General features: G+C 35.2%; 1 protein-coding gene across 1 annotated transcript in view; it reads left to right on the top strand.

The window, feature by feature from the left end:
- The window catches only part of CEP128 (centrosomal protein 128), a 102,307-nt gene extending 82,186 nt beyond the window's left edge, over positions 1-20,121 (top strand). Inside the window, exons 22-25 of the mRNA XM_041472104.1 lie at positions 4,190-4,267; positions 5,846-5,959; positions 9,574-9,682; positions 13,744-20,121. Coding sequence (XP_041328038.1) covers positions 4,190-4,267; positions 5,846-5,959; positions 9,574-9,682; positions 13,744-13,850 — 408 coding nt within the window. The 3' untranslated portion in view covers positions 13,851-20,121. The remainder of the gene's footprint in view (positions 1-4,189; positions 4,268-5,845; positions 5,960-9,573; positions 9,683-13,743) is intronic.
- The last annotated feature ends 2,664 nt before the right edge of the window (positions 20,122-22,785 follow it).

Genomic DNA, 22,785 nt, shown 5'->3' with positions numbered 1-22,785 from the left:
TCAATCTATTGACATTGCAACGATGGTCAAAGTAAAATGCTTAGGGAAGACTGTATGAACAGGACTGACAGGTATTTTGTTTCTCATTCATTCATTCTGATTCCAGCCATTCAAAGCTCAAAGGCTTTCAGACTTAGACGTAGTTTCTGTGAATTTGGAACCATTCTGTGGTCTTCCTCATTCATGAACTTGCCCAGTTTTCTGCTTAAAGCCATATAAAATTTTCTATCTTTATGTGACTTCTGATTTTATACAAATTGGTAATTAGTCTTCTCAGGCATCTCTCTTACTGGCTGCAGAGTCCTATTCTTTAGAGTATTGTGTTTATCATTTCTCACTTGGAAACAGCATACCTTGGCTTTGAAAATTCTCGTTCAACTTCTCTAACCTTTCCCTATTTCCCTTTTGAAATAAAAATCCACGTCTGCACTCAGCAGTGAAGATGCAATTGGATTAATGATTTGGGACAGTTATGTTCTCTGGCTTTTTTTTTTTTTTCCTTTCCTGATTATATTGAGTGTTGATTTTGGTTTTCTGATTGATACTGAGCACTGCAATAGCAGATTCTTGGTAATATGCATCACTGCCCCATGATCTGCTTCCTGGGCAGCAATGGTTACCTTAGAGCTCATCAGTTTGAATGTGAAGTTAGATTTAAACTTTAGAAGCCTAAAACACCTTTCAGAAATCCAAGTAGCCTGTACCATTCTTTATCCACATTATTCTCAACAAAACCAAAAAACCAGAGACTGAATGTGCATCTAACCCAAAGGCCGGTCTTCTGCTTTCAGGATTATATTTAATAATCTAACTAATAAGGATTAGCAGAGAAATAGCTATTTTTTTTTTCCCACTACAAAAAGTGCATGAAATAGAGGGGATATATTTAGGAGACACTTTGGAAGAACAGATGATTAACATCTTCCTTAAATCCATTTACAGAGAGTGTTGACATGAGGTCTTGGCATTGAAATTAGAGAAGGAATTGAAAAATGAATGGCTTAAGGCATAGGCTTATACCTAGGGCCTGAGTTCTTTTTTTGTGAGAACAGATCACAGGTCATCTGTATTAAAACAAGGTGGGTAAACAGATAGATATCTGTATACATAATATCTTTGCATACATATAATTGCAGAAACAGAAGAATGAATCTCATATCCTCTATTTAATTTAGTTTATTGGTTCTGAATATTGACTACAAGTTCAGTCCAAGTTAGCTGCAAATGAATCCCATTGTTTATAAAATTTGACCTTTGTTTGTTATGAATATTTCTTAAAACCTTAAAACCAGAATGTTTGGAACTAACAACAAGGCAGACATCTGCTTTTAAACAGATGGCGTGTCTTCATCTTGTTCGTTTCTGATTCTACATTCCTCACTCCTAGTCTCCATCTTTTTGAAGTTGATGCCCCTTGTGCAGAGAAGCTCCCATTGATTTTTCTTCTCCTGTTGTGACTGAAACTTTTACTCTCTGGGATCTCAATGGAATGTTTTTCATGGTGGTCAGATTGAGATTTTCCAGAACTAATAACAGAGCTTTTGTAGTTAAGAGCAAGTTAACTTGGTTTGCACAGGCTTTGCAACATAATATTTGATTTCAGGATTTATGGATTTTATTTGTTTTAAGATTTGGCTTTAAATTACCAAGACAATAATATGGTTAATGAAGCCCATTACTGGTAGATTGAATACCAGACTAGCAGAACCTTATCCAAAGAAGTGTGATTTTGAGAATTGTGAAGGAAATGCTAACTGTTGTTCAGAAAATACAAACAGTTCTGGTTTTACTTGCTCTTTGACAAATAATAGATGGGCAGCCTTTGAGAAGCTGCAGAGGCATCTGACCTGTGGGACATGACTGTTCTTTGTCCATGATCAACCAACTTCTTCTGCACACAAAACCAAAACCATATTTATTTTCTTCAGTTCTTTGCAGTTTCCAATAGACTGCATTTTTTGTGTGATGGGTGTGAATGTGAAATCTTATTGTTGAGGCCAATCCTAACTCTTCCCAGAGTGGTAATTCATTTTTCAGTAGTACATACCATATGCCTAATCTGAAAATAGGAGATTTGATTGTTCTATGTTTAGCTAAGTGCTCACTATATATACTTCTATTTAAAAAAAAAATTATCGACTCACAGAATTATACTGAGTTTGAAGGAACTCCTCTCCTGTCCCTGCACAGCACTATCGCCAAGAGTCACCCCACATGCCCAAGAGCATTGTCCTAACTCTTCTTGAATTCTGGCAGGCTTGGTGCTGTGACCACTTTCCCTGGGGAGCCTGATACAGTGCCCAACCACTCTCTGGGTGGAGAACCTTCTTCTAATATCCAACTTAAACCTTCCCGGACACAACTTCAGGCCATTTCCTCAGGTCCTGTCATTGTCTCCACCAGAGAGAAAAGATCAGTGCCTGCACCTACTCTTACTCTCATGAGGAAGTTGTAACTGCAATGAGGTCTCCCCTCAGTCTCCTCCAGGCTAAGCAGACCAAATGACCTCAGTCGCTCCTCCCATGGCTTCCCCTCAAGACCCTTCACCATCTTCATTGTCCTCCTTAAGATGCTCTCTAACAGTTTTTCTGTTAGAAACAGTAATTTCTTATGGTGTGGTGACCAAAACTGCACACAGGACTCAAGTAGGTCATAAAAGAAAATCAGGTTTGATAATAAGAGGACTTTTACTGTCACAAAATCAAGACGGCTGTGTTCAATGGCGGTGTTGTCTTTCAGGGGTTTTTCAATACCTCTTAGCATAATCTTTTCCATCCCTTTACCCTTTACCAGGCACTAAAGTGAAACTGACAGTCCTGTAATTCCTGGGGTCCTCTTTCTTGCCCTTCTTTAAAATTGTGACAAGGTTCACCGGTTTCCAGTAAGCTGGAACCACTCCGAATTCCCAAGACCACTCAAAAAATATCAAGAGAGGTTTTGTGATGACATCACCTGGCTCTTTGAGAAGTCTTGAATGAATCCCTTCTTGCTCCATAGACTTGTAGGGATCCAACTGAAGCAGCAAATCCCACACAAGTTCAGGGTCGACTGGGAGTTGGTCATTCTCACAGTCACGGCCCTTCTGCTCACGGCACTGTGATCCCTTGGTCAATCATCCATGTTGAAGACAGAGGTAAATAATGCATGAAATGCCATTGCCTTGTCTCTGTCCCTGTTTGACCATCCTCATCCTGTAAAGGGATAAGGGTTTGTTTGCACTGCCTATTGCCATGGAGATATTTTTAAAAACTCTTTTTATTGTCCTCCACATTTCTGGCCAGCTTCAACTCCAGTAGAGCTTTGGCCCCATGAATTTTCTCCCTACAGTGACAAGTTGTACAGTGACTCTGTATTCTTCCCATATCAGTAATGTCTCTTATTCTAGTCCCTGGAGACAGCTGGGTCCAGTCTGCGTAAGGAGGCCCTCCATTCGCTTTAGAAAGGTGTTTCCTGTTACAACTACCCTTCATTTTCCTTTTAACAGAGGTCCTGGTGCAGAGTACAGGTGGTGTTGTTTTAGGAGGCCACACTATCCCAGAAATACCTTCACCCACCTCATCAGTAGTCTAGCCTTCTGGTTCCAGAGCCTCACATGTATTGTAGAGGGTGCCAGTCCTACCTGTTGAATTCTGAGGAGGTGGAGGAACCTTCCTCCTAGTACATGCTGTGACCTGCTTACAGCCTGCATCTTTGAACAGACCCTTGGCTAACAGTCCTTTGACTAATTACCCTGCAGGGTACTGAGTCCATCTGCTTCTCCACTATAATGGAGGTTCATGACTCCTGAGAGTCTTGAGACTGTGAGACTCTGAAAATAATCAGTCTTTTGTTTGTTTGCTCAATACAATGTAGCCTGTTCCATTCCTTCTGTATCTGGTGGCCAGCTCCTAAAGCACAGCTCACCTTCTGTGAAAGAATGGTCAGCCCCAGCCTCATGAACAGGCACCAGGCACACGTGGCAGCCTCTGATCTGGAGAGCTCCATCTCCCACCAGCAGGTCTGGCTGGAGCCTCTGACATGGCTGCTTCAGTGAGTCCCACAGCTACTTGTGATGGAGGTTTAGGGCAAGGCAACACCCTAACTGAGGAAGCTTGAACTAGTACACTGGTAATACTGGTGTTTGTAGTATGTGAGATGGCTGAAAGAAGGGTTTTGGTTTTAATGTTTTAACTTGTGTTCTGTTCTTTAGAGTACCCGAGTAGCTTTAAACCACCTGGAGTCTGTGCCTGAGAAACTGAGCCTGTTAGAAGATTGCAGAGATACTGGAGTGAGAAAGATTTAATTTGACTCTCTCAGTACTTCTAAAATATTTTGGTTAACTAATAGTTTCTATGAATGTACAGATAAATTATTAATAAGATATTTACAGTTGCAGATGTATGTATTATATAGACAGAAACATACTGAAATTTATTTTCATGTTTATATGGATCTTTGTGAAGTTATAAATTTAGTTCTAATTATTAACACTGCTCCATAATGTAGGCAAACATTGAATAACTGGGCATAACAGGTCATGTGTTAATTACTGTTTCAGAATATTTTTATGGAGTGGTAAATTTTGATATTACATGTTAAAAATGAAAATTTTATATTTAAATTAATTATGCCAGTTGTTTCAATATTTAACTTAATGAGTGAAGATAGATGATCTTTACAACGTTTTGTTTTGACATAATGACAATACTTGCTACTTATTTTTGCAGCTCCACTATCCAATCAAGGTGTGTTTGGACACAGTAGGACATATTGACAGTAGTGGTGACATACTGTCAAGAGTGATAAGGCTCAGATTAGATTTTCAGTGGCTAAGTGGCTAAACAGCTGTACCATAATTAATTTCCATTTATGAAATGGGTGGTTTAATAGAAAAGAATTTCTAACTTCCTTGCACAATATAAATTTTAAATCACTATTAAACCACAGATCAACAAAAACATAATGATTTGCATTTTATTTGATAAGTAAAACTTCTTAATCTGTGGTTGTCATAAACATTTCAAAACATACTTGTTTGGAGCATTGTTTATTTTGTGTTCCTGCACAAGGTCATCAGTTAATAATTCTACACCATTTTATTGCTGTCATCATCAGCAGATTTGGTAATGCAAGTACTGGTTAAAATGTTTGGGTTTTTTATGAACAATATTGTTGAGATGTGTAGTTTTAATTTCACATTCCAGATATCCCCAGAAGAGCTTTTTATTTTTTCTCTGACAGAGGTTTATGTTTACCTTCTGTTTCTACTAAAAAAAAATTTTTTTCTTAGCAGACATCTGCAATCTCCTTCACACTTGCCCTCTCTCACTTAACACTGCTATGAAATTACACTGTAATTTTCTGGTTTGCTCTAGTTATAAATTAGCCAGTATTTGTGAGATTGGAATGCAAAATCTTTGGTTTCAGTCGGGCTTTGTCCTTCTCCATCATGCTTAATTTTTTAAAGATAGTTTTCTGAAGATGAGCCCCTATCAACATAGTGTTTTGTTTAAGAAATAATTTATTATTTAAGAGAGGTAAGCTTTATGCCTTAGCTTTGAGAAAGATGTCAGTTTGGAGCTTCTTTACTGTTTCTATTTGCAAATAGCATATTGGAGTTTTTTGTACAATAGCTAGCAAGTTCTTCCTTCAATGTTTTCATAGGAAGGGAGAAGGCAAGAGGAAGTAAGTTTTGATAAACCTCTCAGGTTGTCTAGGAGGTTTGTTAACTCAAGGGAATCATTAGCTAGTTCAGTGAGAAACATTATGTTTTCTTGTTGAAAATGATACCTGCATTCACAGTAGTCAGAATTTCTAGCTACTTTTCACGTTATGAAATCATCTAAATTTTTTAATGCATTTCTAGGAGTCACATTGCCGAAAGGAGATGATTGAGGAGAGGTATATGAGATATAAAGACATAGTGACTTCTTTGCAGCAGCAGCTGGAAGAGTCAAAGCAAAGAGTCAGGCAAGTCAAGGTATGTGTGTGTACTCCACTTCTCTGTCACAATTACTTTCAGCAACATAACCTTACCTTATTAACTCCTAGTACAAACACAGACTGAAATCATGCATGTTTCATATAGCTGGCATGGCTGATGGCATGGCAGGTAATATTGACATGGCATGAAATTTGATGAATTAAAGATTGCCTTCATTGTAAGTGCCATGGATACTTTCCAAAAAATCTTTCAACTTTCACAGAAAGGTATCTTATTGTGTCGTACTACTCTGAAGTGTTTACGTGCTTTGTCAAATTACTGTCTGCAGCAATTTTTTAATTGTTCATTTTTCTCTTGTCCATTCAAGTAAAAGATATAGAAACCTGTTTCCCCTATAAAAAGGTTGACTAATTTATAAATTACATGTAGTAATTCTTCAGTAGTTGATATTTCCATTCTTTGCAAACAATTCTGTATGATGTCTCTTTCATACAGAAATTAAATCCAGGCAAACAGCAGGGAAGTGATTTGCTAAAGGTCACTCACTGGACTTACAGCAGTGCTAATCATGAATAACTTAACTCCCTGCAATACAAATCCAGTGCTCTTCTTTAGAAACTTTGCCTGTAATGAGTTCAACTTTCCAATTATTAACATGCTTTCTTTCCTTTACTAGCTTGTTCATTGTCATATCATTGTCATTGTGATAGCAGCTTACTTCAGCAGAATTATGATTTCTTATGGAAGTGTTTGAAATAAGTGATCAGACCTGAAGAATCATACTAGTATTTCTGCTACATGTCTCAATCAAATCAGTTTCTTTGGCAATGCATCATGCCTGTGTCTCTAAGCAAATGAGCTCAAATCAAGGATCACACATTCTATGAAAAAGATGTTTGTGTTCCCCAACTTATACGTAATCATCTTCCTTCTGTAAAATGAGGACATACTTGTAGCATGTCTTTTAAAAAGTGGAAAAGGTAAAATAAATACAGAATGTTATAGCTTGGTAAGTTGCTGTTGTCAGAAGGTACTAACTTACTTGAAAAAGCCATCTTGCTCTTCTGTAAGAAAGAATTGAAAGGAGGAAACGGGCACAATCAGTATGCTGCTGGTGATAATCTTCAGTATCTTGAATTTCTCTTCCCTCCACAGAAGCATTACTAAATTAGTAACTACTGAAATTTGGAAAACATTGAAAAGCTAAGTGGAATGCAATCAGCTGACGGTAGAACATAACATAGCACTAAGCTGACTGAACTTACTGAGCTTGTGTGATTTGAACTCAGTAATCAGAATCCAGTGCAAAGCTTATTCCAAAACAATTCTCTTTCTTTAGACAGCCGAGAGCATTTAATGGTTTCCATTTAGTCAGGCCTAATTGGGTTTTTGCATGACATACAGTACTCTTTGCTGTCACGGCTGTTGCAAATAGAACAGAATGTTCAAAACCAAGTAACAGACGGGCGCTAATCTGATTTCAGTGATCAGGCTAGCTTAGACTAAAAAAAACCTTTTTAATGCTTGCCTTTCTCACCCTCCTTTGAAACTAACTCAAATGCCTTTTATTTATTTATTTATTTATTTATTTATTTTAGTGTTTGTCAGTTGGGAGTCTCTAAAATTGATTGCTGGAAGAGTGTAGGTTTGAGGACACCAAAGTTGATTCTTTCTGATATTTTTGGTTCACCCTGTATACATAGTGCCCCTGCTATACAAAGTAGACAGATACTTGTTAGGTGATAAGAAAATCCATGTTTCTTATAAAATTTTTACATTGATCATTTTAGATGAAATTACTTCCGAAATTAATCTTTTTCCTCTGTTATGTTTTTCTTTCTAGCCTTTTTTATAATACACTTGTTTCAGCTTGCTTGCCAGCATTGATCTCAGGCAGGCATTATCTAATCTTGTGTCCCAGTCTTTTTTCATTTTAAGGAGGAAAAATTAAACCAAAGTTGAATGTTTCTCTAAAAGCAGGTCTTTTTCTTTCTTTGTTATGATTTCTTTTGTCCCCCCTCAATCTTCCTCCTCTTGTGTAATCTTATCAGATGGCTTTAAAATGCCTGTTGCTTAGAAGCCCAGAAAAATCATAATTTCTTTTTGTATGTTTTAAAATGGAAGATTTCCAGTAGTAAAAGTAGGCCATAGGCTGGCAGAATACCATCAGGTACAACAATCTTGATTTTTTCAAATAAGGAAGGGCCAAATAATAGTAGACAAAGATGAAATTGGGGGAAAACCCCATAAACATAATATATTAAAAGAAAATAGCAACAGAAGCAAAATCAAAGCAGAAAGCCAGAGCAAAACCAGAGATAAATATTTTGATGTAGAGATACAAATATTTTAGGAGAGTTTCCCTGCCATACACGATTGACCATCTACTCAAACACAACAGATGTGATTGTCAATGAAGCATATGGCAAAAGGCACATTATATATTATACATTAATGTTTCTGTAAAAGAAAGCCATTTTGTATTGCAGGTACTGTTAGAGGCACCTTTCTTGATTAAAGCTCTTCTTTTAAAGCATTTCTGGAAGCAGAATAGAAAGACAAAAACTTTTATTATTCTTTAAAAATTGTTATTGTGCTATGAACACTTTAGCTATTAAGTCTCATCAGCACATAAGGGGATTAATTCCCATTAGTCTTAATAGGAGTAAATCCTTCTTCAGTGATGGAACAAAAGCTTATTGTATCTCTAAATTAATGTCATTTTTTTTTTGTTTAGTTTTCAAATCTTATATATCAACATAAAATTAAGTATCAACATAAATGATAAATTGCAAGATGTTTTAACAAAATTCCCTGAGGCTTTTTATGATAAGAATTCAGCAGTAAAAATGTGTGTTTTATGAATTGATGCATTTATTCATTATTACATCTTCTCATTTCAAGAAACTGAGTAATTTGGATACCAAGCCAAGCTTTTAATCTTATTTTGGATGGTATTGTAACCGGGGACTACTTGCTGCAGAGCTAATAGAGATTTTTCAGGGATTTTTGTCTAAATGACCTTTTTAAATTTATCTTCGCTTTTTAGCTTATAGACCAAATGACTTTCCTCACCAAGAAGTTATGCTGTATGGGTTTAGCCATGAATAGTAACATTGTACTTAAAACTTTATTTAATGGTTTAACAAAAAATTTCAAAAGCACCATAGGTATTATGATATGAGAAATCAATGAACTTTAGGTTTCCTCAGTGGCAGAGAAAATAGATTTCTATTTATTACTACTTGTGGAACTTCAGTGAATTAGTATGAACCATTCATTGATGAGGAAGTCATTATTCACTCATGTCTGCCCTGCTGATATGGTATGTGCTGAACTGTGGATGTGATGTGAATAGGAAAGAGCATTTTTACAACGTGCTGTAGTGGAAAAGACTTGCAGTGCTGCCAGTGCTTTTCTCAAGGCAAAGCAGTTTTGTGCAGACATTTATAGTGGTGAAGTGGGGATAAAACTTGTAAGCAAATTAATTTGAACCTAAGTGCAATACTGAGAATGCAGAGAATTCAAATCAGGCTTTTCCATTGTGTGTGAAATCACAGCATATGCCTGTACGTGTGCTACTACTTTTTGTTAAAGTTTTCAGCTGCTTGATAGTAACAGACTAAATTATTTTTATTTGGTTCCCATAGGATGTGAAAATGGATGCTGAAATTTCTGATGTAGAAGTGGCTGCTCACTCTTCTAGTTGGCGAACTCAAAACAGCTTTTTGTGCAGCTCACCGCTTTCAAGTTCAGGTTGTAAGTATTATATCACAGAAAAAAAATCTACAGGTAATATATATTTTTCTTCTAAATTTTTTTTTCCTGGATGAGTGAGACGCTACTTTTCAAAAAAGAAGTGCTGGAACCATCTTAAGTATCCTTCTGTGTTTTAGTTTTTTTTGTTGTTGCCTAGGAAGTACTTCATTGCATCCCACTGACAGTTGTTTGGGGTTTTTTGACTGGTACATTCAATATATTTTGTTTATCTATGCCAAAGAAATGGGCTGCCCTTGAATTCTGAATCTCTGCTTAACGAGTCATACCTCTGTAAGCTGTGTAGACCCTCTGGTCTTCTGAGGGACTCGAGAGCTGTCCTCAAACATGGATTCTTTCCAAGATCTTTAATGTGTACCAGTTAGTCTCATGCTTGTGTAGCATTTTCTCAGTGAAAGTTGAATTCACTAATTCTACTTCAATAGTTTTTTTTTACTGTTTTTTCTCTATCCCCTTGTGCATATACAGCTTGTGTTCATGTGAAGTCATGGGATCTCTGATACAGTTGGAAAATGCTCAATAAAACATAGGGCGTATTGGGTCTTGATTGGGAACGTAGGCACACCTTTGCATGAGTGTCAAAAGTGACTTAAAAACCAGGTTTTTAAGGAGGTTTTTAAGCATGTCAGTACATGGATATCAAAACACTTCTCTTCAGAAGGGTATCATCTTCCATTTATTTTCAGTATAGCCAGTTTGTGTACTGGGAACGTATTTAGAAAGTTACATTCTATTGAAGCCTGTTTCAGGCTTCATTGCACTTTGAAAGCATTGCATCTTAGAATGAGTGCTGTGGTATATTACTGCTCACCAGTAAGTCCTGAGCTGATCTGATGAGGTTAAAGGTAATTGGTTTCTCTTCCTTTCAGAATGGGTTGGAGTTAGTATCTTTTGCAGAGCACACTGAATAACAGTAGTGGGAATAAAGCATAGGAGCTAATATGTCCGTATCATCTGTACTTCAGGAACACTTTACCTTGTCTCAGAGTTGGTTTTTCTGTTTTCCCAAACCTCCTCCCTATCAAAGTCTTACAAATCAAAGTACAGCTGAACCTGTTTTGGGTATAGAAAAGAAGTAACTGATGCCTCACAGAATGTTCAGATAAATGGCCTCCAGCAGTCCCTTCCAGTCTCAAGAATTCCAAAAGTGGTCACTGCAAAAATTTACTGAAATTTAAAAATACCACTTAAAAGTTCCTAAAATATTACAATTTCTTTATACTGTTTTAATCTGAATTAAACAAGCTAAGACTTTGTTGCTTTAAAACTTTTTAATAAATTTTAGGCAGTTTTAAGAGAAATAGGATCCATGAGATCTGAATACCAATCTGATGAAACAGTTGTGCATATTTATTCTCTGATTCAACTGTTTTTTACCAGCACTAAGTACTAAATTTTCTGGAAATAAAAAAAATAGACAGTGGTCAATTCACTACTTGATGCTTATGGCACTGAAATATGTGGATTATTCCACAGACTTTGGTTTTTGACTGATTGTTACTTTATGCTGAAACTGATTTCCACCAGTCAAATGTGTATTTTGAAGTTGTTGGTATAGTTCTTGAGGGCAGTGAAAATTCTGCTGTGGTATTAGCATTAAGGAGATTTTTCAGGGGGTGGCAAATGAAAAGTCAGCTACTTCAATCATGATAGTCACAAAAACATAATGAACTTTAAATTTCAGTAATGATATTAATTAATTATCATTTGAGACTTTGACAGTGAAGTATAATTTGACATCTTTGCTCCCAAACCTACTGTAGCTTTTAATAAATCTTCCTATACATGTCATCATCTATTTTCTGTGATTAATTGTTTCCTCCTTCAGAAACAGAAGGATGGAATTTTTTTTCTTTCATTTGCCTTTTGGAGCAGTTTACAAGCCTTTGTGATTTATATTTCCCCATTCCATCTCTCTTCAACTCATGAAGCCTTACAGACTATAGATTCAATAACTAGTACTAGAAGCTTCCTTCCCAATGTGGGTCTCCTATGACTTGTGGAGGGCACCTGGAAGGAGAGCAGAGTAATTTAATATAATTTAACTTATTTGTGAGGGAGATAGTGGGATTTAAGTTTAAAATTGGTTGACGAAAGAAGGACAAATTATATGGAAAAATAAATAAGGAAACAACAATCTGTTTCCGTATATATATATTTACTAAAAATTTGCCAATGCAGCAAGCAGCTAAAAGGAAAGTAATTAACATCAACATTGTGTTTTGTTTCTGGTATAATTTCTGCAATTATAAAAGCTTTTCCATTGCAAATATATTTTAAAATATGTTGAGGGAACGTGCTTTTATTTCTGTACCCATTTTCTTGGAAATTAAGAAGTTGAAATGAGAAAATAATTTATTCAAGGAAACATTCACTAGATGTGGTTTGCAGTCGATATTATTATCAGACCAAAATGGTTGGTCCAGACAGTCACTACTAGTTGTTATCTAAAGAATAATCCTCAGAAACTGTTTTTACGGCCACTGTATTTTCCTGAAATTTTGAGTACTAAAGTCCCTAGAGTTGCACATGCTTCGCATTAGCTTTGTGAATTGAGTCCTGCTTTTCTCTTTGCACATTTCATCACTTTGAGGTTTTAACCTGGATGGTTTCCCAGAAACCATATGTCTTAGAGGCTTTCTATTGTTGTTGGGAATTTATGTTCCAGGGCTTCATAAGCTGTGATGGACAATACTCTTGTGTCAACATGGTAGGAAGTAGGACTGACACCACAACTGAATAAAACTGAGTTGTCCTGAATGTAGGCTTTATTGTCAGAACAATTAACTTTTGCACTGTATTGCTGGTGCCTGTCTTTATCCCTCTATGTACACTTTTTCATAAGTTCTTAAGACTATTTTTATTGGCATTTATAAATAATGTAACGTACTTACAAGTAAAGAAACATTGCAACATCACTATGCTGTGGGCACCCTTCTAGAATAAAACCTAGGGCTGCTTAAACATAAGAACTTGGAATGACTGGAAACTTGACATCATCACTTAGAAAAATGCAAATTGAATTTAAGTTAAGCAATGAACTTTCTTTATGATTTTTTGCCTTACTTTGAATACTGTCCACAGGAGGTACCACTGACATAGTGTACAGAGCAGAGCTTTGAACCAATTCTGAAAACTTGATGCTGAATACTTAGAACTCACTGTTATACCAATGTTCCAAACACAGTGATTTCATTCTTCTGAAAGTGAAAACATCTCACCCCTCCTAACCAAACTGTGAAGTCTTGCTCCTTGTTAAATAACTTTTGGTTATGTACTGCTACAATTTTACTGGATTGTTAAAAACTGCACTCTGGATATTCAGTAGGACAACTTTTCTTACATGCCTGTGCTATAAAGAAGGCCATTAGAAGAAGGGTATGTTGTATAAGCTGCTAGGCACTTTCTTCCCTTAATTTCTACCTTTTATTAAATGTTTGGATATTTGACTTTTTTTCTTCAGCATTTTATGATAAGATGTTTTGTCAATTCATATTGTTTGCATTTTGATGCAATATAATATATTTAGAAAGATTCACTATATATGTACCCTGCTGTGAAGGTATATACACAGTATGACATTGTATGAGCACCGCTTCAGTGTCACTTGGTGACTTAAGTCCATTCTGTTGGTAAAGATATTCCTTCACAAATTTTTGAGAGGTTTGTCTTACCTCATTTAAACAAAAGTTCTGGAAAAATAAATGGAAAATATATCTTAGTGAAAGAATCAAATATTTTTAAACAGTCTACATTTCTTATGTATAAGGAAGCTCATGGCTGTGCCTGTATTATAGAGTATTAAAATCTATTTCTCTAGAAAACAGAGAAAATATTCTCTTCTCAGTTATGAATATTTATTACTTGCTGAATAAATTATAATATCATATAATGAAATACATGTTTTAAATAAAAACTAATGGCCAGTCAACCAAATCCAAGAATCATAGGTTTGAAAAGACCTCTAAGATCATTGAGTCTAACTTACTTAATGTATGATTCTGAAGATGCTTAATCATCTTTTTTGTGTGACTTATTTCTAGCACTTAGGAAAGGAATGGTTCCTTTGGATACAAGTGGCACCAAGGAAGATTCTACTAATGTTGCTGTTAGTGAAATGAAGCTGCAAGCAGACGGAGGAAAACAGTAGAATATTGTATGAAACCACACCAGTTTTCTCTGTGGTAAATTCCATTCCACTTTTTTTTTTTGGTTTTGAACAGCAGTAGTTCCATCTGCTGCAGGAGTGGTGCGCCCTTAATGATTCAACAATTGCCAAACACTCAAATGAAAGAGCACCAAGAGTGATTCTGATGAACTCTTTTGATAATTTAGGTGACTTGCACACCAAAGGCTTTCTGAGATTTTGCTATTCTCTTGTAATTTGTTTTTACAGTCCTCTTAGACTAAATTTATTGTATTCCTGAAATACTGTGAATACCTGTGACATTAATCTTTGCTATGAGCTTATTTACCCCTATACAGGAATTGTTCTGACACTTGTTTTTTAATTATGTTTAGTAACATTATTAATAATGAAAAAATAATAATGGAATTTTTTTTCATTATTAATAATGAAAAATTCAGAAATTGCCTATTACTATGAGAGAGAGTAATTATACAGTGTTGTACAGGCACATTTGTGATTTTAGGTCCCTCCGTTTGAAAAAAATCATTTAAGAAAGAAGTAATAAAACAAAATTTTCTCAAAGCAAGTAAAAATTGGCTTGAGGCTCAGCATATATATGTTATAAGTTGCTAGAATTATTCTTCTGGCCAGAACAGTTTTATAAGATGGCCTCAATCAAGTACTTTTAAGAATTTGAATCTCTCCCATCTGTATCAAGAGTGTTGAAAGGCACTTCTGTGTGGCTGTGAAAATTTTAAAAGCAATGTTTAATGTTCATTTATTTATTCTGTTTTGTTCTCTATTAGAGAAGATGTTTTATATTGATTGTAAAATACTATGGAAATACAATATTGCACATTTGTATTTGTTCAGATATCACTATTCTAAAGAAATTGGACACAATTTTGCATTACAGGGGTCTCAAAGAGCAAATCAAAGAAGAATTTTCTAGGAATTCTGCTGTCTAAAGAAATGCAAGTGTTTCTGATGGTTCTTGTTTTATTCTCCTCTCAGCTACTTCTGGCTTGATCAGTGCTACTGTGCCTTAAAAGATTTGCCAAAGCTATCAGAGTACTGTAGCAACATTAACACCATTCAAACAATTTTGTTTTGCAGGCTTCTGTCATATTTAGGAAGCCTATTTCTTCTCTGAAACACTGTTATTTTTTCGCACTGTAGGTGTCTCAGGTATAATTCACAGGCCATGATGTGCCATCTCAAAAGAGGACTTCTTTTTTTTTTTTTTTTTTTTTTCCAATACTCTGATGAAGTGTTCTGTAGTCCCAATGGGTGCTCTGGACAGTGCACTTCCTTGACAATCACCTTGTCTTCAACCTGTTTCAAACAGAACAATATACTGAGAACATCAGAATCAGACACAGAAATGAGACAAAGATTGAGTTTATTCTCTGTTCATATTCCATGAACTTAAATTGCTTAAAATGTTAAAAAAATCTGACATGGTTAAAAAGTTTTCTTTGCCTTTTGTTGTGCATTATGCTGTGCATAGTAGCACTGGCATTGGCTTTTTGCAAATTTCTGGCACATCTCCTCATTCAGAGGGTCAAGAAAACAAAACAGGCACATCCATCTGTTCTGATCTCAATGGCAATGACAGGAACTACAAAAAAAATCAACAAATAAACTGCTCTCTACAAAGAGTGTGGATGTCATGAAACAGTGTTAGATCGAGCCACAGCTACTATAAACTAAACTTACTTTAAGTGGATCCAAGATTTGTAATTTATTGTTTTTATTAGATCAGAGCAGAGGTGGAAATATGTCATTTAAAATATTTTAACTGGTTTGGTCTGCTGAAACTTAAAAAATTGCAAAACTAAATGTCACCAGCTTGCAGACTTTATGGTACAAATTAAGGCTAAAACATAGAAAGGTCACTTTAAAATATATTATTAAGCAGGAAATCATGTTCTTAAAACACCTTATGTGGGAGTGAGGTCTGGTGCATGGATTGCTGATGGATAACTGTTTTACCAAAGTTTAAATGTTTTTTGTGACATGGAAGTAAATAAATGAGCCTTTGAGAGTCTTGGCTGAGAAGTAATACCAGAAATATCATGTCCTCTCTTTTTCCTAAGGAATTTGTAAAAATCATACCATTCTATGTGTTTATACATTTTTTCCTGACTTGTAATTTAGAAATCTGAAGTATGTATTCTTAAAACAGGATCACTACTGCTTTATATTGTTAGAAAGCTAAGTATAAGCAGTCTGATCTCCCTCACTATTACATCAAGTATTCAATCGACTTTTGTACTATACAGGACAGAAGTTACTACTGGGTGAACAATTTTGGCTTTAAAACTTTAAGTATGTTCAGTGCTTAGTATATTTGCCTTTGCCCATGTGACTGGATTTTCATCAGTTTTATATCCTTTTATAAAATTTTCTAAAAGGGGTGGAAGTACAGAAGAGATGTCAAACCACACACACACACACAAAAAAATCTTACTGAGTAGACTTATGGACTCCAAAGCCAGGAAATTCTTTCTTAAATTTACCCTTTTGGCATGGCAGTCTAGATAGCGTGTAATATTTGTCTCACTTCCACCTTTGATAGAGGTTCATATTACAAAGTGAATTTTGTTTCCTCTTTACTGAAGGCTAAGGTTCCGTTCATGACATCATATGAAACTGTCCCTTTGTGGTTTAAGAAATAATATTTTTTCCATATTGGTCTGAAATAATACTCTTCTGCACAGTTTCAGTTTTTAAAGTAGAAAAGCAGATAATTTTTAAATAAAACCTTTTGTATATTTCACATCTTAAAAATTGCTGTTCCTTCTGGTAGCCAGATTTTTTTATAATTTAACCCTTTAATGACCTGTTACGCAGTTCTTATCCAAAGCAGTGGTTTTCAATAATCAAAAATGTGGTATCGCACACACAAGAAATGATGCTTTAAATCTTTTTTCTGTTTAGCATTTGGTAAATCAGGCAATTTTTAATGTATGTACTAAGTACATACAGATTTTATAAGCTAGTATCAGGATTTTTTTTTAATCCTCTACTGAAATACAGTGCTTCAGTATTGTGCTTTTAAAAATGCATTGGCCCTCTATTTTAGCATCAAATAGCTGTCACATGAATAAGCTATAAATTTTATGCCCTTCAGTTCCTAATGTTTTACAGCAGACTTGAGAGTATTTAATTACTTTCCAGATTATATTTACTAAATAGCCAAATAATTTATTTTTATTGCATAATTATGTCATCCTAAGAAGAAATGTCAAAAAAAAATTAAAAATAAAGTTTTACAGTGCAAAACAAAGCAATTTTCTTACATTTGCTTCTCAAATGTTTGATGAAAACTGTCATCAGTGATGGTGAATGTACTCCTTGGATATTCAAAGCTCAGCCACATTTTTACTAACTATTACAGCAAAGTAAAAAAAATATATATATGAAAAACCCATACAACAAAGAAACTACTATTCTAAAATCCATTTCTGAGCTAAGGAATCTACATATCAGTTAATCTCTGGCTTGCAAGGCATAGTCTCTGCACTGGGTAGTACTGAATGGTTTTTCATGAATGAAAATGCCAGTATTACTCTGAAAGGAAATCAGTAGGTATTTTTGTTACACTCATTATAATGTTTATGGCTAAAAATGAGAAGTCTGCAACCTGGATGCATTCTCATATCTATAACATGGAGAAAAATTTTTTCATAAATTTTTGTGGCACTGCTTGTTACAGTTGAATTTTACAGTATCTGTGTTAAACTCCTTGTGTCTGCAGTGTGTTAGTAACGAATTTATCTCCCTCTAAGCCCTTGTCACCCCACAGAAGTAATGGATGCTGAAGTTAGTGTGAGCTGCAGGTCAATAGCTGACAGCACAGCCTTGTCAAAAATGGATGTGCAGGAGGACATCACACCAAGTCCTGTGATTTTGATGTAATTGTAGAATTTAGAAGCAGTTGTAGAGGAAAACTAACAGTAGAAGGGATGAAAAGCAATTCATGATTAAATTAAAATTTCAGCACATTTTTATTCTTGTTGCCTAGCTTAAAAACTGCCTTATAGCTAATATTTACATCTGAATAAAAGTGATCCCTAAATCAAATTCCTTATTGGATAATTTTTTTTTCATGCTTAAGTACTTTCTACTCTAGCACGTCTCAACTCTTTACTGTAAGCATGTCTGGGCTGCTGTGAATATGAACTTAATTGCTTTTCTATGTAAATAACTAAATTAGATTTTAAATCTGAACAATATTTTAGTGCTCTGTACAAGAGTACAACATGGCAGAATCCAAGAACCAAGTCATTCAAAAATCTGCAATGCTTCTGGGAATGTTGACAGCAAAAATGAAGGACATTGCTGTGGTTAAAATCCAGCAACATCCAACTGTTATCATTTGTGCTAACAACAATAGCTCTCCTGCTTCTAAAGCTGAAGTTGTACTTCTGTCATTTTTCTGTCAGAAATAATGAGATTTTTTTCTTTTCCCCTTATAATGACAAAATCTGTAGTGTGAGAATATGCAGTGATGATATTTTTAAATTTCTAGTCTTTTTTTTTGGGAATCTATTGGGTGCTATTTGGAACTAAATATTTTTGTAATGTGGTTGTTAACATGTTTTTGTTAAATTATTACATTTAAAAACATGAACTCCAAGGAGATGTCTCTTTTAGGATAATTTTACTGTCTGTTTTTAGGGACATGGCTCCTTGATAGGTGTTTTGTGCGAGTAAGTACAACGGTTCTTGAGTACTCTGTTATTTTCATCTCTCTTCAGACCAGAATTGTTTTGATGTTAGACTGCTTTTCTCATCTGCCATCTACAGTGCACTAGTGTGTCAGAAGACATACCATCATTTCCTCACCTACCCACTGTCAATAATTTTGGTAGTTTATGTTCCCGTAGAATTACATTAGTGTTGATGGCAGTTGTTTCTTCTAAGCTCTTTTCATATGAACTCTGAGCCTCTTATTTGTTTCATAAAATAAAAGCTACATAGTAAATGGACTAACATCATGTCACATACTGTCTAATTTTAAAGATTATTCCACAGGCCAAAGTAAATGTCTCTTACTACATTTGTCTAAATTTTTTCATTTTGCCAGCATTGATTCTACCATCAGTTTGTAGAAGAAAATGGTAAAGGATAGACTTTGCTGCAATAACCCTGAAATATTATTGATTTGAGGCAAAACATTAGACTATAACAAATTTAGGACATCTGTCTAAGTGCTTAGTCTGGAACTTAAAATACTCATGTTAAAAAGTGTGTTTCTTCAGTGTGTTAATATCAAATCATCTTCCTTACAAACAGTTGCTGACACCGAAAATATTTTTGAAAAGTGATACTGAAATTTGCTAAAGATGATCAAAAGGATTTCTGTGTCACTCACAATTAAATAAGCATGGAACTGGGAAACATCCCAATTTATGTTTCTGGCATGAGGCTCTTCACAGAAACCACCAGGGATACAGTAGTGTACTTAGTGTGGAAAATGATGAAGATGAGCTGTGTTTTGCTGGTGGCCAAGGGAACAGTTTGCATCTCTGGCTGTTTGGTGTAGGGAGCTCAACGTGTGCACCATTTTTATTGAGGCTTTCACTGCCGGGTGCAGCACTGACAGCACCCTTTCACTCAAACAGCTGCAACCATGAAGACATCATGGAGCTGGCAGAACTTTTGTTACATGTTTGGACTAACAGAATGTCAACAAGTCCATCAGAAACCTTGGAACTATTTGTTTTGTCTTCACTGGAGCAGTCTCCAGTGCAGTCATAAAGCTGGAAGATGCAGAAACCTTTGTTCAGTGTGAGCTACATCAGCAGGGAGGCTTGCTAGCCATGGAATGTGAATCCATTAGTATGTTGTCCATGGATCAGTTAGAGGTCTATAAATTAACAAAAAAAACTAATCTAAAAAGTTTTTAAAAGTGAGACAAATTATTCGTATATAATAGTAAAAAAACTCAGCAAATGTGAAAAAAATGAAGTATCAAAGTCAAGAAACACTTCATTTTTTCCAGAATATGAATAATTGTTTAAATTTCAGTAGAGTGACAGACTAAAATGAAGCTCCTGAATATGTTAATCAACAGACATCAACCCACTTCATATCATCTTTTAATGTGTGAGACTTGCTCATTTTGATTTAGACTAAACTATATTCCATACTTAGGTTAAATCTGTTATGTATGCTGTGCACTGGGTAGCAAAGTTGAAATAATTCCACTGGAGGCAGCTGATGTGCTTCAGAAGGAATACTGGCTCTTGCAGTGTACTTTAACAAATAGCTCAATTGCTCACTTTTCTGCTGTGGTATTACATTACCTGAAGAAAGCAACAAATAGAAAACTACTTGAATTGTAGGTGAGGGTGTCAATACAATAACAGTGTATTACTGAGGTTTTGAAGGTGTATCACTTTTAAGGCTGACGTTTCTATATGTGCTTATTAGAAAATGCTGATATTCTATTTTTTTTCCCTTGGGGCCTATGAGAAGAAATATGTTATTTGGTTTTGATTCTGGAACGTGTTTCGCCATTGCATGCTGCCAGTTTCCGTTTAATTTGGGGTTAGCTAAAAAAAAAACAACCTTCTAATTCTGATACTTCATTACAAGCACTCCTAATTAAGTTAGTTGATACATGAGTCACTTTTCTCCAAATATTTTGTTTTCATTTCATTTGAATGAAATACAGTGGTTTTTTGCAGTTAGTGTCCTAAAACTGGGGCAAAATTATTCTTGTGAACTAGCATTTTGGTTGGGACATTCCAAAACTGAGATTGCCCAGGCAATTCATACATGTGACACTGAATATATTACATCATATTTCCCAGTCAACTATTGTCACTGCAGTATAAAGTAACAACAAAGAATCTGCCGAATTTCAACAAATAATATGGATGTGAAATGTTTCTATGCTTGGTTTGAAGTCAGAAAGGTCTGTTTAATATTTCTAAACCTTATTGTGATAGAAATAGGTATAGTGTAATGAAATTCCTCAACATTGAATTATTTGTTGAGATAAAGTCCTCGAATGTTTAGCAAGGAATCCAGCTCTTCGTGCTTGTTGAGGTTCACCTTAGTGCAGTAACCAGAACTCTTGCAGTTTGCTTAAGACTTGATTTCTGAAATGTAAAGGTGTGTTCAGACTTCTAATAACTGTGTAGGCATCAGGTATAGCCTGTCCACATAATTATGTTCTTTCCTATAGACATTGACATATATGATCATGTTCATACAGTGTAAAATTTTACTGCTTAAAAAGAAAGATTGCCTTTTATGCTTGGAAATCCTGACTGCAGTAAAGCTAGCAGAGGTCTTGTCTGTAGTATCAGTGAAGTGACAATTTTGTGCTGAGTTTTAGAAAAGGGGAGAGAAATATTTTCTTTGTCTCTTTTTCCATTGCATTCTGAAGGTCTGCAAGTCTACCATATGTGTTGGTCTGATGAATAACAAATGCTTGCTAAAAAATACGTCATCTTATACAAATCATATGGTAGCAAACTCCAAAACACTTGGAATAATTTGATACTATCTCATTTTTATATTTTAATATTTTTCAGAACCTAAGAAATGAGATTTTGAGTTCATTTGGACTCCTGTATTTTTTTCAAGAAGACTAAATCAATGTTAGTTATATAATGAAAACCATAGTACTTCTGAATAACATCAATCTAAGCTTATGAAATTTGAAAAATTCTGAAATGTTGCAGCTCTTTGTTCCACTTTTATGTGGTCTACTACAGTTTTTTCAAAGTAATGAAGCCATCTCCAAGGAGAGATGGTTCATCTGTTAATATGTATCAAATGCATTTCACACTCGTGACTAAATGTTTTGTTTCACGTCAGTTTTTCAACTGATCTAGTAATTCAGTGAGTACCAAAATGGGGATTTTTATGTGTGTAGGGAGAAGGTAATTATATCTTACATCTAAATTCCAGTACTTTTGGTATTGTTTTTTAACAAGACTCACAAAATAAAACCAGTTTTGACTTTTTTGTCCTATGATATTTTAGTTCCGGGATAGCTTCACAAGGTATTTGCAGTCCACTTTTTCCATTATCTGCCATCTTCAAGAAGGGGAAAAGTTCAACTTTACTATCTTGAGTAATATGTAATTAATTAAAAAAAAAAACTAGAATCATAGAATCATTTAGGTTGGAAAAGACCCTTTAGATCAAGTTCAGCCAAACTACTGTTTGACTGTTCCTTCCTGTAAATTGCATGCACGCACATTAAAGTAAGTCTACAGGTTGGATTTTCAGAACACCTCATGCAGGTTTAGGAACAACGCATTGTAGAAGTATAAAAGGAAGAACTGTTCCCATGTTGGTTTGATGCACAAGTCCTTACCAACCTGTGAAATTTGAGTTACTTGGTTACACGCAAGCTGTGACTCATGTCACACCAGAACACCAATTTTATTGTTGAGTTGCTGCTCTGACTTCAGAACGCCTGTGCCTGATTTATACCAATATGAAGCCAGAATGAAATCTCATGCATAAAGCCTAAGTACCAATCAAAGTACCAAGTGCTGAGATCTTGTCAAGTGATTGCAGTATGAGGTATATGAAAGCTGTCTTTTGTGCTCTGAGTATGTTGCTGCAAGCTGAAAGTTTGGAACAGTCTGCAGGTATGTTTAAGTTTGGTTAAGGCTGTGCTAGGAAAGTTCATATGTTAATTTAATGTCAACATTTGTACCTACTTTCTGCAATTAGACTGTAAAATGTTAGCCAATGAGGCAGTAACAAAAATATCAAACTACATTGCACTTTTGCTGACTTGGGACTTGCTCCAAGCAATTCCTGAAGGCAGGGTTGCAAGTCTTCATTGCATCTCAGGAGATAGTTGGTACCTTTGCAGGATCAAAGTTGCTAGCTGTACTTGTAATTTAAAGTATAACATAAAAACTTGTCATTTTTGTAAGCTGACATAATAAATTATTTTTCCAAGCAATGCATA

This window comes from Pyrgilauda ruficollis, unplaced genomic scaffold, assembly GCF_017590135.1.
Source record: "Pyrgilauda ruficollis isolate IOZ18807 unplaced genomic scaffold, ASM1759013v1 scaffold28, whole genome shotgun sequence".
Taxonomy (NCBI): Eukaryota; Metazoa; Chordata; class Aves; order Passeriformes; family Passeridae; genus Pyrgilauda; species Pyrgilauda ruficollis.
Note: the sequence above shows the minus strand (reverse complement) of the source record. Positions and strands in the feature narration are given on the sequence as shown.